The sequence below is a fragment of the Salvelinus fontinalis genome, chromosome 10 (genome assembly GCF_029448725.1).
Source record: "Salvelinus fontinalis isolate EN_2023a chromosome 10, ASM2944872v1, whole genome shotgun sequence".
In the NCBI taxonomy this organism is placed as follows: Eukaryota; Metazoa; Chordata; class Actinopteri; order Salmoniformes; family Salmonidae; genus Salvelinus; species Salvelinus fontinalis.
In genome coordinates, this window is record NC_074674.1 from 1,935,722 (window position 1) to 1,952,823 (window position 17,102).

A 17,102-nucleotide genomic window follows, 5' to 3' on the forward strand; every position below is an offset into this window, starting at 1 on the left:
CTACTGGAACTGACCGTGTATATAGTATGCTTACTTACTTCATCGTGTTCTTCTTATTTTTATATCTCGTGTTTTTGTTCTAACTTGTTATTTGTAGTATTACATGGTTATTGATGACTGCATTGATGGGTTAGAGTTTGTTCTAACTTGTTATTTGTAGTATTACATGGTTATTGATTACTGCATTGTTGGGTTAGAGTTTGTTCTAACTTGTTATTTGTAGTATTACATGGTTATTGATTACTGCATTGTTGGGTTAGAGTTTGTTCTAACTTGTTATTTGTAGTATTACATGGTTATTGATGACTGCATTGATGGGTTAGAGTTTGTTCTAACTTGTTATTTGTAGTATTACATGGTTATTGATTACTGCATTGTTGGGTTAGAGTTTGTTCTAACTTGTTATTTGTAGTATTACATGGTTATTGATTACTGCATTGTTGGGTTAGAGTTTGTTCTAACTTGTTATTTGTAGTATTACATGGTTATTGATGACTGCATTGATGGGTTAGAGTTTGTTCTAACTTGTTATTTGTAGTATTACATGGTTATTGATTACTGCATTGTTGGGTTAGAGTTTGCAAGAAAGGCTTTTCACTGTACTTGTGCACTTGACATTAAAAACTTTGTCTGTTTCGCAAGTGTTTTCCGGGAGTCTGGTTTAGAAACTCTGTGGTTGTAGAGAGAAATACACATAGATGTCTGGCCACATACTAGTAGAATAAATTCATAGGAGCATTCCTATTGTACATTTTATACCAGTAGAACACTGTTCACACTTGAGTCGACCCCGCGGTAATCTCGACATTATTTTACCCCATAAAAATACACCTCAATCCACCGCATCCGCCGACGTCGGCCTTCCATATCTGTGGTAGAAGGTGGCAGAGCTTCAGCTGTGTTTGTCAGACCAGGAGACATTCCGAAAATCTGCCTTCTCATAAAAACGTCCGTTTTGCTCTACGACACCCACAAGCATCATGGGACTCGTCTGAAGTCGGTACCGCCGATCTGCCAGCTTCTATCTGTACCGTCCGAACAGTTTGGGCTACACACTAATATGTACAATAGTACCCACCATTGAAAGGTGAGACTCTTAGGAACATACAGGTCGGTTGTTTTGCTTTAGGATGCACACACGACTCGTCTTTAGGTAGCCAGGTACAAGTTTAAAAAGTATGGAAGTACCTTGGGGGCAAAAAAGGGGTTAAATATGAGTCAATTAAAAACAAAATAAAAATCTGTGCTTTCTTATCTCTCAGATAGGCCTAAATCAATAGACACGTCAAAACCTTTATGTTTTTTACCATCTGTTTTGTCATTTATGAAATGTTATTCAATGCGTATTATTCAAAGTATTTTTTTTCATGACAATTCAATTCAGATTAATTTAGTTTATAGGCTGCAAGATGTGAAATAGGCCTTAATCTAAATATTTGAAAATATTCCTATGTAATAATTGGGACTGAGTAGTGATTGGCTTTCCCTTTTGAGTATGCTCCGCCTTCTTCTTAATATTCATGATCACTCTTATAAATAGGTGAACATGACCCATCCATGTGGGTGCTTCTGTAGTCGTATCTGAACTGGCTGGACGTGCACCTGAAGTTGTATTGGAACAAGGAAGCCAGGGGTAGAGCATCATGTCAAAACCGTTGTCAGACCACGATAAAAGGAAGCAGATCTCCGTGAGAGGTCTTGCTGGTGTGGAAAATGTCGCTGAACTGAAGGTCGCTTTCAACAGGCATCTCCATTTTACACTGGTCAAGGACAGAAATGTGGCAAACAAACGGGATTACTACTTTGCTCTCGCCAACACCGTGCGCGACCACTTGGTGGGCAAGTGGATCAGAACCCAGCAGTACTACTATGAGAAAGATCCCAAAGTAAGTTCCACTGTTGAAATGTTCATATCATCTGTAGCCTCCTAAAATCCATAGAATAGAATAGAACAAATAAAATGGAATATAAACTAATATAATATAAACAAAAATAGTAAAATCTAATATGGTATAAACTAATATAATAGAAACTAATATGATAGAAACTAATATAAACAAAGAGAGAAACAAATGGAATAGAATGGGATGTCAAATTTCCCCTTTGGTTTCACAGTACCATCTAGCAATGAAAAATAGACATCATTAGTAATTTATCATGAAGAGCATTCCATGTTAACATAAGTATATGGGAAATATATGGGCATACTGTGAGAACAGTAAATAACATAGTCATTTTACATTCTAGTGGTCTTGGTCATACCACACAATATTTGACAAATTATTTATTATTGTGTACCTCTGACCTCAGGTGATAATCCCACTGTTCCAGTGGCCAGTGTTATTGGCAGGATAATAGGCAATTTAGGACATATGGTTTGAAAATATCATATTTTTACATTTCAGTTGTCAGATTATTTTACCCAGAGCTACTTAGAGTAGTGAATGCATACATTTTTAAAACTTTTTTTTCATACTGATCCCACATGGGAATTGAACTCATAATCCTGGTGTTACAAGTGCCATGCTCTACCAACTGAGCCACACAAGATCATAAGAGCTTCAAGGCAATTTAATATCACACCTATCACACATCCTGTATACTCTTATCACGCATACTGTATACTCTTATCACGCATACTGTATACTCTTATCACGCATACTGTATACTCTTATCACGCATCCTGTATACTCTTATCACGCATACTGTATACTCTTATCACACATACCGTATACTCTTATTAAACATCCTGTATACTCTTATCACGCATACTGTATACTCTTATCACGCATCCTGTATACTCTTATCACGCATACTGTATACTCTTATCACGCATACTGTATACTCTTATCACACATCCTGTATACTCTTATCACGCATACTGTATACTCTTATCACACATACCGTATACTCTTATTAAACATCCTGTATACTCTTATCACGCATACTGTATACTCTTATCACGCATCCTGTATACTCTTATCACGCATACTGTATACTCTTATCACGCATACTGTATACTCTTATCGTGCATACTGTATACTCTTATCACGCATACTGTATACTCTTATCACGCATACTGTATACTCTTATCACGCATACTGCATACTCTTATCACGCATACTGTATACTCTTATCACGCATCCTGTATACTCTTATCACGCATACTGTATACTCTTATCACACATACCGTATACTCTTATTAAACATCCTGTATACTCTTATCACGCATACTGTATACTCTTATCACGCATCCTGTATACTCTTATCACGCATACTGTATACTCTTATCACGCATACTGCATACTCTTATCACGCATACTGTATACTCTTATCACGCATACTGTATACTCTTATCACGCATACTGTATACTCTTATCACGCATACTGTATACTCTTATCACGCATACTGTATACTCTTATCACGCATACTGTATACTCTTATCACGCATACTGTATACTCTTATCACACATACCGTATACTCTTATTAAACATACTGTATACTCTTATCACGCATACTGTATACTCTTATCACACATACTGTATACTCTTATCACACATACTGTATACTCTTATCACACATACCGTATACTCTTATTAAACATACTGTATAATCTTAACACACATACTGTATACTCTTATCACACATACTGTATACTCTTAACATGGAGTGAAATGACACATTTGAAGCCTGGTTGTATGATTCACTACTGTAAGTTTTTTTTACTAGTCATTCCCCAGCAACATGCTGCTGTCCACAGAGGGCCTCTGTCCTGATTTACTTCTCTTTGCCAACTGTTGCATTGCTGCATTAATGCAAGCGGTATCACCATGACATTTCCAATTTACTAGTGCTCCTCAGCCGTGATGATCTGCCAATGCTGTGCTGTAATACTAAACCTCTCTGTGACCTTCTCCCCCCGTTCACCCAGTTCATCCTAGAGTCGATATAGCTACAGCTGTAGGAGTAGCAGAGGTGCCAATTGACATCAACGAGTGTAAAGGAGCAGGGGAAAACTTTGTTTCCATACCCTCATTGATAGTTTTTATCAGACTGAGCCTTCTATTTAGTTAATTCGTTTTATCAGACTTAGCCTTCTATTTAGTTAATTCGTTTTTATCAGACTGAGCCTTCTATTTAGTTAATTAGTTTTTATCAGACTGAGCCTTCTATTTAGTTAATTAGTTTTTATCAGACTGAGCCTTCTATTTAGTTAATTAGTTTTTATCAGACTGAGCCTTCTATTTAGTTAATTAGTTTTATCAGACTGAGCCTTCTATTTAGTTAATTAGTTTTTATCAGACTGAGCCTTCTATTTAGTTAATTAGTTTTATCAGACTGAGCCTTCTATTTAGTTAATTCGTTTTATCAGACTTAGCCTTCTATTTAGTTAATTCGTTTTATCAGACTTAGCCTTCTATTTAGTTAATTCGTTTTTATCAGACTGAGCCTTCTATTTAGTTAATTAGTTTTTATCAGACTGAGCCTTCTATTTAGTTAATTAGTTTTATCAGACTGAGCCTTCTATTTAGTTAATTAGTTTTTATCAGACTGAGCCTTCTATTTAGTTAATTAGTTTTATCAGACTGAGCCTTCTATTTAGTTAATTAGTTTTTATCAGACTGAGCCTTCTATTTAGTTAATTTGTTTTTATCAGCTTGAGATTTCTATTTAGTTAATTAGTTTTTATCAGACTGAGCCTTCTATTTAGTTAGTTAGTGTTATCAGACTGAGCCTTCTATTTAGTTAATTAGTTTTATCAGACTGAGCCTTCTATTTAGTTAATTAGTTTTATCAGACTGAGCCTTCTATTTAGTTAATTAGTTTTATCAGACTGAGCCTTCTATTTAGTTAATTAGTTTTATCAGACTGAGCCTTCTATTTAGTTAATTAATTTGATCAGACTGAGCCTTCTATTTAGTTAGTGTTATCAGACTGAGCCTTCTATTTAGTTAATTAGTTTTATCAGACTGAGCCTTCTATTTAGTTAATTAGTTTTATCAGACTGAGCCTTCTGTGTAGTTGTGAATCAGCCTCTTCCATAACTACCGTATTCATGAAACATCCTGACAGACAGTGAAAGCTAGTCAGTAAAGATGAACAGGATGTAAAGAGATCTTCTTGACACATAAAAAACTCTATCAGATATCAATATAAAAAACTCTATCAGATATCAATATAAAAAACTCTATCAGATATCAATATAAAAAACTCTATCAGATATCAATATAAAAAACTCTATCAGATATCAATATAAAAAACTCTATCAGATATCAATATAAAAAACTCTATCAGATATCAATATAAAAAACTCTATCAGATATCAATATTGGAGTGAAAGGGACTGAATGATTGAAACTTCAACCAGTGCATGTCAAATTTGCACTATGAAATGAATTGCTAATCTTTTAATTCACATGTTTCATTGAGTATTGACTGGTTCATTTACACATATGATATCATAATACATTAATCATCTAATGAAACCACACACACTTTAGTTTTAGGATTAAAAAAATAATTTTCTCATGGGCATGGGGGAGGTATGCTGCGTACTGTATTGTGCAATGGAAATATCTAGACGGACACTCCTGACCGGCAAACCTATATTTAAATCTCAGAATTGGCTCAGATTAGGTTACTGTTAGGGTCAGGGTTAGGGTCAGGGTTAGGGTCAGGGTTAGGGTCAGGGTGAAGTTAAGGGTCAGGGTCAGGGGGAGGGTGAGGGTCAGAGTGAGGGTAAGGGTCAGGGTAAGGGTCAGAGTGAGGGTAAGGGTCAGGGTTAGGGTAAGGGTAAGGGTTAGGGTTAGGATAAGGGTCAGGGTGAGGGTCAGGGTGAGGGTAAGGGTCAGGGTCAGAGTGAGGGTTAGGCTCAGGGTCAGAGTGAGGGTAAGGGTCAAGATCAGGGTTAGGGTAAGGGTGAGGGTGAGGGTAAGGGTAAGGGTCAGGGTTAGGGTAAGGGTCAGGGTCAAGGTTAGGGTGAGGGTGAGGGTCAGAGTGAGGGTAAGGGTAAGGGTCAGGGTCAGAGTGAGGGTAAGGGTCAGGGTTAGGGTAAGGGTCAGAGTGAGGGTAAGGGTAAGGGTCAGGCTTAGGGTGAGGGTGAGGGTGAGGGTCAGGGTCAGAGTGAGGGTAAGAGTAAGGGTCAGGGTAAGGGTCAGGGTCAGAGTGAGGGTCAGGGTCAGAGTAAGAGTCAGGGTCAGAGTGAGGGTCAGAGTTAGGGTCAGGGTAAGGGTCAGGGTAATGGTCAGGGTAAGGGTCAGGGTGAGGGTCAGGGTCAGAGTGAGGGTCAGGGTCAGAGTAAGAGTCAGGGTCAGAGTGAGGGTCAGAGTTAGGGTCAGGGTTAGGGTCAGGGTAAGGGTCAGGGTAAGGGTCAGGGTGAGGGTCAGGGTCAGAGTGAGGGTGAGGGTAAGGGTAAGGGTCAGAGTGAGGGTAAGGGTGAGGGTCAGGGTCAGAGTGAGGGTGAGGGTAGGGGTCAGGGTGAGGGTCAGGGCCAGAGTGAGTGTGAGGGTGAGGGTAGGGGTCAGGGTAATATTTAAGAGATGTCTTGACCCAACATATCATATTTGTACCCAAATTGTTACCAATTTTGTGATCGATGTTCATATCTGTTTAGTACACATTTAGCTGCACATTTACACCTCTTTTGGAGGGTTCACTCATACACTGTACCCCCAGAGTACAACATTAAGTCATTTATTAGACTTGATACACTAGACCTCTACATACTTGATACTCTAGTGTATCAGTACCCTCCCTGGTACAGCTACAGTATGTTTTCAGACCTCTCTTTCACCATTCATGAGTATCACACATAGACTAACCTTTACAACAACCCCAGCTGAAGCTATTTTTGCCTGAGCCAAAATGCCAATGTTATGTAACACCAACAGCAATCTGTCTCCCGTAGCACCTATCACCTCTCTTCTCTGTCCTTTGCCCCCTCCTCTCTGCCCTCCCCCTCCTCTCTGTCCTCTCTGCCCTCCTCTCTGCCCTCTCCTCTCCCCTCTCACCCCTCTACTCTCTCTGCCAGAGAGTGTTCCAGACCTCCCTATCCAACACCAAGAGAACAACATGTGAAATGTCAAAGGCTAAACTACTGTAAGGCTCAGGTGTCAGATTTCCACACGCAGTCGTTCACCAAGTGTTCAACAGTCCTTAAAATAATTCAATGCACTTATTAAAACAGCAGACTGTAACTCATTGGGTTAGAGACTTAATAAGATGGCCATACTCATAATATTGTCTCTCCTCTGGATGTTGGCTCTGCTACGGTATCCCACTCTCATCTCTCTCTCACTCTATCCCCTCATCTCGTCCTCAGCGTGTGTACTACATCTCCCTGGAGTTTTATATGGGTCGCACCCTGCAGAACACTATGGTGAACCTGGCCCTGGAGAACGCTTGTGATGAGGCCATATACCAGGTGAGGGATGCTCACAGTCATACAGATAGCTTTTTCATTGCTGTGGCTCACCACGGCTGTCAAACTGACTGCACCTTCTGTAACATAACTACATTTTCTACCCTCATTCATTTTTTGGGGGGTTAAAATATCTACCCCTGTTTTAACTGAATGTCATGGCCACAGAGCTGTGATTTTAACCTGACTTGACCTGAACCCCTTTGTTCCGTAGCTGGGGCTGGACATGGAGGAGCTGGAGGACATGGAAGAGGATGCTGGCCTGGGAAATGGTGGTCTTGGCCGTCTTGCCGGTCAGTTGCTTAGCTACTTGCTCTCACAGAGAGAGTGCAACATTCATGTGCCTTAGACAATTGTATGAATTATACTAGAATTATCAAAACATTAAAATAACTATATAACATGATTATAAAGATGATAAGTTAATTTAGCCAGTGTAACCCTAACCTAAGCCTTCCCTGGTCATCAGCATGCTTCCTGGACTCAATGGCTTCTCTAGGCCTTGCTGCCTATGGCTATGGTATCCGCTATGAGTTTGGCATCTTCAACCAAAAGATTGTCAATGGCTGGCAGGTAACCTATATACACTCCTATGCTTTTGAACTTTTCAAAATTTAGCAGATCCAGAGCAACTTACAGTTAGTGCATTCATCTTAAGATTGCTAGTTAAGACAACCACATATCACAGTCGTAGCAAATACATTTTCCCTCAATAAAGTAGTTATCAACAAAGTCAGTGCTAGTAGGAACATATTATATTTGTTGTATAACCCAATGATTGACAGGTTGAGGAGGCCGATGATTGGTTGCGTTACGGCAACCCCTGGGAGAAGGCCCGCCCTGAGTACATGCGCCCCGTCAAGTTCTATGGCAGGACTGAGCACACCCCAGATGGTGTGAAATGGGTTGACACTCAGGTGAATAAAGGACAGGGGTCGGGGTGTGATTGAGCATAGGAGGGATTGAGATTGAGCATGTGTGTGTGTGTGTGTGTGTGTGTGTGTGTGTGTGTGTGTGTGTGTGTGTGTGTGTGTGTGTGTGTGTGTGTGTGTGTGTGTGTGTTACGGCAACTGGATGCAACCAATGAACCATCAATGAATATGGATTCTGTTAGCAGGTTTCTTTAAGTTCAGTCTCTTGTAATTGTGTTGACAGATAGTGCTGGCTCTGCCATATGACACCCCTATTCCCGGCTACAGAAACAACATTGTCAACACCATGAGACTGTGGTCTGCTAAGGCCCCATGCGACTTCAACCTGAAAGACTGTAAGTCTACACGTTGCTCGGCTAATTGTTTTCACCTTGACTGGCTGCATTCCACCATTTCATATGCTTATTTTGTCAAATCTGAAAATGGCTAACATGGCTACTCATGTAGCATGACATAATTGGCCACTGGGAACCATTATCCTTAGGGTGTGTTTTTCCCTTTCTCAACAGTCAACGTTGGTGGCTACATTCAGGCTGTGTTGGACAGAAACTTGTGTGAGAACATTTCCCGCGTGCTGTACCCCAACGATAATGTAAGGATAGATTTCTCTCTAATATCCTTGTGCAGCGATTATATACTGTATATACTGTACAGTGCATTCGGAAAGTATTCAGACCCCTTCCCTTTTTCCACATTTTGTTATGTTACAACCTTAATTCTAGGTTGTAGAATATGCAGGTCAGATGTGCAGGTCAGTGTGGATTCACCACTACATGTGTTTCTCTCCAGTTCTTTGAGGGCAAGGAGCTGCGTCTGAAGCAGGAGTACTTTGTGGTGGCCGCCACTCTGCAGGACATCGTCCGTCGTTTCAAGGCCTCGAAGTTTGGCTCCAGAGAGGTCGTCCGCACAGACTTTGCCGAGCTACCAAACAAAGTGAGAACCCACTATTGGTTATTCTAACATATACTGATATGTTTTCATGTCACTTACAGTTGTGGTACCCTTGCACGATTCGCTCTCTTTATTTTAAAATAAGTTGAAATTGAAAACTTTTGTTTAATTTACAACGTATTTGTTTGATTTGCATTGACACCGGACCCAAAAAATTATAATAAAAACGGATATTTTTATTTTTCTAATCAAAAAATGGCCTGGACTAAATTATTCAAAATTCCAATGAATTTGGCAATTGTGTCATTTATCTCACCTGTGGTAAGTTACAGGTGCCTACAGAATAAAAAGAACCATTCAACCTGTTTTGAAAAGAGAAAACTGAACATTTTGCTCCATTGTAAAGTGCAAGGATGACAATATTCTGTGACTGCAACTGTCTCCGTGTCACTGGTTTAAGTATAGTTGTATTGATGACTTGATCTGATGTGAATGTGTGATATAATAAAAAGAATAACAATGTACTCGATGTCTTTCACATCCAGGTTGCCATCCAGCTGAATGACACTCACCCTGCCATGGCTATTCCTGAGCTGATGAGGGTCCTGGTTGATGAGGAGAAGCTGGGTTGGGACAAGGTGAGTGGAAGCTGATGAGGGTCCTGGTTGATGAGGAGCTGGAATGATTTATACACTAGATGACTGATGAGGGTGCTGGTTGATGAGGAGCTGGAATGATTTATACACTAGATGACTGATGAGGGTGCTGGTTGATGAGGAGCTGGAATGATTTATACACTAGATGACTGATGAGGGTGCTGGTTGATGAGGAGCTGGAATGATTTATACACTAGATGACTGATGAGGGTGCTGGTTGATGAGGAGCTGGAATGATTTATACACTAGATGACTGATGAGGGTCCTGGTTGATGAGGAGCTGGAATGATTTATACATACACTAGATGACTGATGAGGGTGCTGGTTGATGAGGAGCTGGAATGATTTATACACTAGATGACTGATGAGGGTCCTGGGTGATGAGGAGCTGGAATGATTTATACACTAGATGACTGATGAGGGTCCTGGTTGATGAGGAGCTGGAATGATTTATACACTAGATGACTGATGAGGGTGCTGGTTGATGAGGAGCTGGAATGATTTATACACTAGATGACTGATGAGGGTCCTGGGTGATGAGGAGCTGGAATGATTTATACACTAGATGACTGATGAGGCTCCTGGTTGATGAGGAGCTGGAATGATTTATACACTAGATGACTGATGAGGGTGCTAGTTGATGAGGAGCTGGAAAGATTTATACACTAGATGACTGATGAGGGTGCTGGTTGATGAGGAGCTGGAAAGATTTATACACTAGATGACTGATGAGGGTGCTGGTTGATGAGGAGCTGGAATGATTTATACACTAGATGACTGATGAGGGTGCTGGTTGATGAGGAGCTGGAATGATTTATACACTAGATGACTGATTGAGGGCGCTGTGTTGAAACCACCTTGCCTCCATCTTGGCACTCCCTCACCATTGTAAACAAATATTTTAAAAGCTATAGAAATATATGTATTAATGTCTATATGTGTTTTTGCCACATGTATTCATGTATATTCAGACAACTTAATGCATATTTAAAAATGATATTATATGAGCTAAACATACAAATAAAACATGAAACAAATTGATGACTAATGTTACTGTCCGCACAACAACACAAACATACTTAAATTCATAATGATACCAGCAGGGGGCAAACAATACCAGCATAGTAGAATGTGTTGGCTTGGCAACACACCACAGATAAAGACTTAGAACAAATGTAAAGCTAGGACTACTAAGACTACCGTTAATGTATCCTACTTCTGTCTAGAGAAGGTCAAATGAACCATGAGGTATATAAACTGTATTATCTTACCTCTGTCCCTGTGTGTGTCCAGGCCTGGGACGTGTGTGTCCGTACATGTGCCTACACAAACCACACCGTGCTGCCTGAGGCCCTGGAGCGCTGGCCCATTGACCTGTTCCATCACCTGTTGCCCCGTCACCTGGAGATCATCTTCGAGATCAACCGTCGCTTCATGGAGGTACGTGAGGCCGATGGCACACAGACCAACGCTAGCCTACCATAGAGAAAGTGTTCATCACAGATCAGTGTTCCTTTATCTAACTGAAACTATTGTACCACGCTGTATTATTATATGCTAACTTTATTGAAATCCAACTTTGTTACAGAATATTAATGTCTACCTTGTGGAAACCTAAACCTTTGTTTCACCTGTCCCTCCAGTACGTTGCCTCTAAGTTCCCTGGAGACCACGACCGTCTGCGCCGCATGTCTCTGATTGAGGAGGGAGGATGCAAGAAAGTCAACATGGCTCATCTGTGTATCGTTGGTTCCCATGCTGTCAACGGCGTGGCCCGCATCCACTCTGAGATCCTCATCGCCACTCTGTACGTGTCCTACACAAACACAAATACATTTAAATCATCATATTTAAATGGCACAAACGCAACACATTATGATACTATTGGTGATGCACATTTTGATTGGATTTGTTTGAAGAGCTAAAGTGAACTAGTTTGATATTGTTTGTGCTACTATGTGCAGGTTCAAGGACTTCTATGAGTTGGACCCACACAAGTTTCAGAACAAGACCAATGGGATCACCCCCCGTCGCTGGCTGGTTATGTGCAACCCCGGCTTGGCGGAGGTCATCGCAGAGGTGCGGGATTGTTGCAAAAGCGTTAGCATTTAGAATGGAGTGAGAGGTTTTCACTGGATGTAGCCATTTGTCTATATGAAGAAACATATATATATATTAATCCTTATATTTATAGAATCTTTTATAATATCAGTGTAGTTAAATAGATGTTTCTGTTCTTGATGATAGTATCAGTAAGCGGATACTTGCACACTAACATTTCTCATGTCATCCCATTGGTCAGAAAATTGGAGAGGAGTTTATCCGTGACCTTGACCAGCTTAAGCGACTGTTGAAGTTCGTTAATGATGATGCTTTCATCCGTGACATCGCCAAAGTCAAGCAGGTGAGTCTCACTAAGTTGTCACCTCTGGTGTTTACTAAGATCCTGTAACAGCCTACTGTGTGTCTGTGTTAACTCCACGCCCCCATCATATCCCCCCTTATGTAGGAGAACAAATTGAAGTTCGCTGTGCACCTGGAGGAGCACTACAAGGTCAAGATCAACCCCCAGTCCATGTTTGACTACCAAGTCAAAAGAATCCACGAGTACAAGAGACAGCTGCTCAACTGTCTGCACATGATCACCTACTACAACCGTTAGTACTACCTTGGCACTCACTCACTCACTCACTCACTCACTCACTCACTCACTCACTCAGTCACTCACTCACTCACTCACTCACTCACTCACTCACTCACTCACTCACTCACTCACTCACTCACTCACTACCCCTCTGTCTCTTTCTCAGGTATCAAGAAGGAGCCCAACAAGCACTGGACCCCAAGAACCATCATGGTCGGAGGAAAGGTATGTTTGGTGCCCCTCAGCCTTTACAGCCACCAGCGTTTAGTTACAGGAAGTACATATAGAACAATAACTCCCATCCACAACTCACTGTTATTATGCAACGTCCTCTCCCCCCTGCTTTTCTCCCAGGCTGCACCAGGCTACCACACAGCCAAGATGATCATCCGTCTCATCACAGCTATCGGTGAGGTTGTCAACCACGACCCCGTTGTCGGCGACCGCCTCAAAGTCATCTTCCTGGAGAACTACAGAGTCACCCTGGCTGAGAAAGGTGACTAACTAACTAACCCGTAACTCCATGGGTATCTGTTGTTGTAACGTATATTCTTCTTGTACTGCATCCCTATGCTTATAGTTTTGCTCACCCTCCTTGTCTCCTCCCAGCCATCCCCTCTGCCGACCTGTCTGAGCAGATCTCTACAGCTGGCACCGAGGCCTCTGGCACTGGTAACATGAAGTTCATGCTGAATGGTGCTCTGACCATCGGCACCATGGATGGAGCCAACGTGGAGATGGCTGAGGAGGCCGGAGAGGAAAACCTCTTCATCTTTGGCATGAGAGTGGAGGATGTGGACGCAATGGACGCCGGCAAAGGGTGAGCATGAGCACATGGACATGGGGATCGGAAGGCAGAGAGGACACTGGGTTAGGGTAAGGGACAGGGAAGTAAGGAGAAATTGATCCACAGGAATGGGAGTGTTGTAAGCGGAGAAGGGGATTACAGAGGCTGTGCAAGTCAGGATACAGAGGCTGTGCCAGTCAGGATACAGAGGCTGTGCCAGTCAGGATACAGAGGCTGTGCCAGTCAGGATACAGAGGCTGTGCCAGTCAGGATACAGAGGCTGTGCCAGTCAGGATACAGAGGCTGTGCCAGTCAGGATACAGAGGCTGTGCCAGTCAGGATACAGAGTTGACAGTGAGGTCAGAGGGAGATAGACAAGTGACAGGGCAGACATACTGTCTGGCCAGGTCTCCCTTGTATCTCAACGTTTAAGATAACACATGTTTTTCTGTTTAAGATAATAGAGAGACATCCTTCTGAACAGCGAGATTTAAACACTGCCTTTGTCTTGCACAGATACCACGCCTCTGAGTACTACAACCGTATTCCCGAGCTGAAGCAGGCCATGGACCAGATTGCTGGCGGCTTCTTCAGTCCCAAGGAGCCTGACCTCTTCAAGGAACTTGTGGACCTGCTGATGCACCACGACAGGTAATCACATCAACACACACACTCACTCACACTCGCTCACACTCACACAGAGGGCCGTGCAATGACCTTTGGTGGGGTAGGTGCTCAAAGTTTAAAAAAGGGCACACTCACTCATCACACAATGTAGAAGTAGCAAGCTAGAACCACAGATGAAAGGGAGTTAAGCATCTTTGCCCCTGTTGGGGTGGGCTATACTAGCTGATCATCAGTAATACAGGTCAGATGAATCAGCTAGTTAGCTAGGCTACGCTGTCAAAACAAGCCCACTTTTTCCCCCCTACTCTGACAGTCTACCTGCAGTTGCCCCTTCCCTGGCCCTGACTGTGAGATAGAACACATGCTAGCAACCCCAAAGTAACCTACTGGTGGTCTTTTTTTAATTCGCCACTAGGTGGCGGTAGGTAGCTCGCACAGGCAACGAGGATGAGCACAGCAACCCACTGCGCCAGTGGCAGAAGGGTGGGGAGGGTACTTTTTTCAAGATTTATGAGTTGATGAGAAATTATCTAGTTTGATAGGCAAGTTGTTGCATTTAACATTACAAGATAGAAAATAGATGATTTCAAATGTTATTTCATAGTTTTGATGTCTTCACTATTATTCTACAATGTAGAAAATAGTAGAAATAAAGAAACTCTTGAATGAGTAGGTATGTCCAACCTTTTAATTGGTACTGTATATATGTTTTTTATACCCCACCAATCAAAAAGGGCAGGCTTTATGTGTGCAGACGCACCTCAAATGTATTTTCTTGTATTTATTCATATCTAATGTTTTATGTACAGGTTCAAGGTGTTTGCTGACTATGAAGCCTACATCAAATGCCAGGACAAGGTCAACCAACTGTACAAGGTCAGTGTTATGTCTAAATCGCATAGGTCCTAGGTCACCTGGTTGAGGTATCTGTCCATACCTTCTCAAATATTGCACTGCAAAAAGTGAAATCTAAGCAAGCCTAAATATCTTATATTGAGTGATCATTTTTCTTATTTCAAGACATTTTTCAAGATATTTTACCTTAAGACGATAAAGGTAAAATATCTTGAAAGAAGATAAATTACTCGTATTAAGCCTTTTTTATGTTGCTAAGAAAAAACAAAAAAAAGCACACTCAACTTAAGTGAATTATCACTCAATATAAGATATTTAGGCTGGTTAGATTTCACTTTATGCAGTGTGATCTCAACATAATCTTTCCTTCCTTCCTGTCTGTCCCTCCGTCTCTCTCTACTAACAGAATCCCAAGGAATGGACCAAGATGGTGATCCATAACATTGCGGGCTGTGGTAAATTCTCCAGTGACCGCACCATTGCCCAGTACGCCCGAGAGATCTGGGGCATGGAGCCCAGCCTGGAAAAGATCCCTGCCCCCGATGAGAAACTCAAATAAGCTGTCAGTCCAATCCCATCTCCACCACTGACCCTATGTACTGCTGTTAGGAGATAAGCACCGTTAGATACGTCTGAGGAAAATGGCAAATAATTTCTCAAAGCACTTGAATGACTGTAATGATTGATGCCTGTCTAATTTGTCTCATACACAGAGTTCTGGCTATTCACATGGCTCATACCTTATTGTGACAGGTCTTGAGACCAGAATAGCAAAAAATGAAAAAGGAAGCAATGCCTTCTGTTTTGTAAAAATAGAGAGGTGAATTTACCGGTGTTCTCTGTTCCGTCACTAATCAGACCGTGCAGGTGGTTACAATCTAAACTGCTGTTGTGGAGAAGACATAAGAGTTGTGTGGTGGGTTTTGTGTTTGGTTGTGCATTCTGGAGTGTATCAAAATGTATGTATGCTTGGATCCATTCTGAATGAGTTTCTGTGCTCTTAAATGCAAGAGTAGGTTGAGCTGTGTGTCTTTTATCTTAGCTTGAATGCTGTCAGTATCGTGCATGCATTCTCAAAGCATAGACTCTAGTCCACGATGAGAACATGCATTCTCTTAGGGTACTGCCATGATCGTGCTGTGTTTGTCCCTCTTAGCGGACAATAGACACTGGCCCTGATCGGACAGCTCAGAGTCTTCTCTTTTCTGTCCATAAAAACACATGGATGGGTTTACCCCTCTACACCCCATCTACCTTATATATATGGCAGTGTTGGCTGGTGAGGGTAGAACGGCTCATAATAATGGCCGTAACGGCCCGGATGGAATGGAAACCATGTGTTTGATGTAGTTGATACCATTCCAGATATTCTGCCCAGACATTAATACAAGCCCGTTCTCGCCAATTAAGATGCCAGCAACCTCCTGTGATGTATGGTGCCTAACCCTCTGAGGGGACATAGGCCTGCAATAATATGTTGATCTGAATCTCCCACAGAAGGTTTGCTGAAGGGAGGACGGCTCAAAATAATGACTGGAATGGAGTGACATGAATGGTATCAACAACATGGAAACCCTGTGTTTGATACTATTCCGTTCCAGCCGTTACTATGAGCATGTCCTCCCCAATGAAGCTGCAACCAGCCACCTGTGGATCTAGTCTTTTTACTTTTTAATTGGGTAGAAAAAAACAATGCTAAACAGCTTTCTGTTTGTCAACTTGCGTATGTTTCGTCTTTACCTGAAGAAACCAACGTTTCCATGTAGTCTATTTGAAGGCCTCTGAGGGCTAGCCTGGGAACCAGTGAAGCAGAGCAGCGGAGGGGTGGGATAACACAGCTGCTCCACAGTTGGAGGAAGCATGTCAGTGTTTTGATGTTGGGACCCACATAATGGCCTTGCCACCCATTCTGAAACCCAGCTCCTTGTTTGTTTCACCTTACGGCTGTCAATAATGCCAACTGTGGCCAATGAAGCCTCATCCTCCGACCACGTCTTTTCAGGATGTTCTAGTCTAGTTATACAACCACATTAAAGTATACTAGACACTAAGGCCTTTTGTCTTTTCTTCACCAGGCACAAACATTCCACTACCAGCATGTGCATTCTAGAGATGTTGCATCTTAGAATTGAAGACACATGTCCCCGAACTGAAATTATGAAACAAGTATAGTTGCCACCTCCCACTGGGCACAAACTGGTTGAATCAACGTTGTTTCAACGTAATTTCTCAACGTATTGTGACAAGTTATCCCAAAAAAGTCAACTGTTGTTTTGAGGGGAAATTTC

At 41.8% G+C, this 17,102-nt stretch overlaps 1 protein-coding gene across 1 annotated transcript; it reads left to right on the forward strand.

Annotated features, from left to right (window-relative positions):
• The first annotated feature begins 1,567 nt into the window (after window positions 1-1,567).
• pygma (phosphorylase, glycogen, muscle A) lies at window positions 1,568-16,865 on the forward strand. Its single transcript, XM_055935264.1, has 20 exons — window positions 1,568-1,886; window positions 7,324-7,425; window positions 7,637-7,715; window positions 7,892-7,995; window positions 8,208-8,339; window positions 8,578-8,689; window positions 8,864-8,946; window positions 9,144-9,287; window positions 9,791-9,883; window positions 11,195-11,341; window positions 11,545-11,708; window positions 11,866-11,980; window positions 12,204-12,305; window positions 12,411-12,558; window positions 12,712-12,770; window positions 12,900-13,041; window positions 13,155-13,365; window positions 13,849-13,983; window positions 14,769-14,835; window positions 15,221-16,865. The coding sequence occupies exons 1-20, from the start codon at window positions 1,644-1,646 to the stop codon at window positions 15,371-15,373; spliced, it is 2,535 nt and encodes an 844-aa protein (XP_055791239.1). The 5' UTR covers window positions 1,568-1,643; the 3' UTR covers window positions 15,374-16,865.
• Window positions 16,866-17,102: the final 237 nt, after the last annotated feature.

Coding starts and splice junctions, on each gene's coding strand:
- pygma (XM_055935264.1), top strand. CDS start 1,644: ATGTCAAAACCGTTGTCAGACCACGATAAAAGGAAGCAGATCTCCGTG. Junction 7,996..8,207: donor AGATTGTCAATGGCTGGCAG/GTAACCTATATA, acceptor AATGATTGACAG/GTTGAGGAGGCCGATGATTG. Junction 9,884..11,194: donor AGAAGCTGGGTTGGGACAAG/GTGAGTGGAAGC, acceptor GTGTGTGTCCAG/GCCTGGGACGTGTGTGTCCG.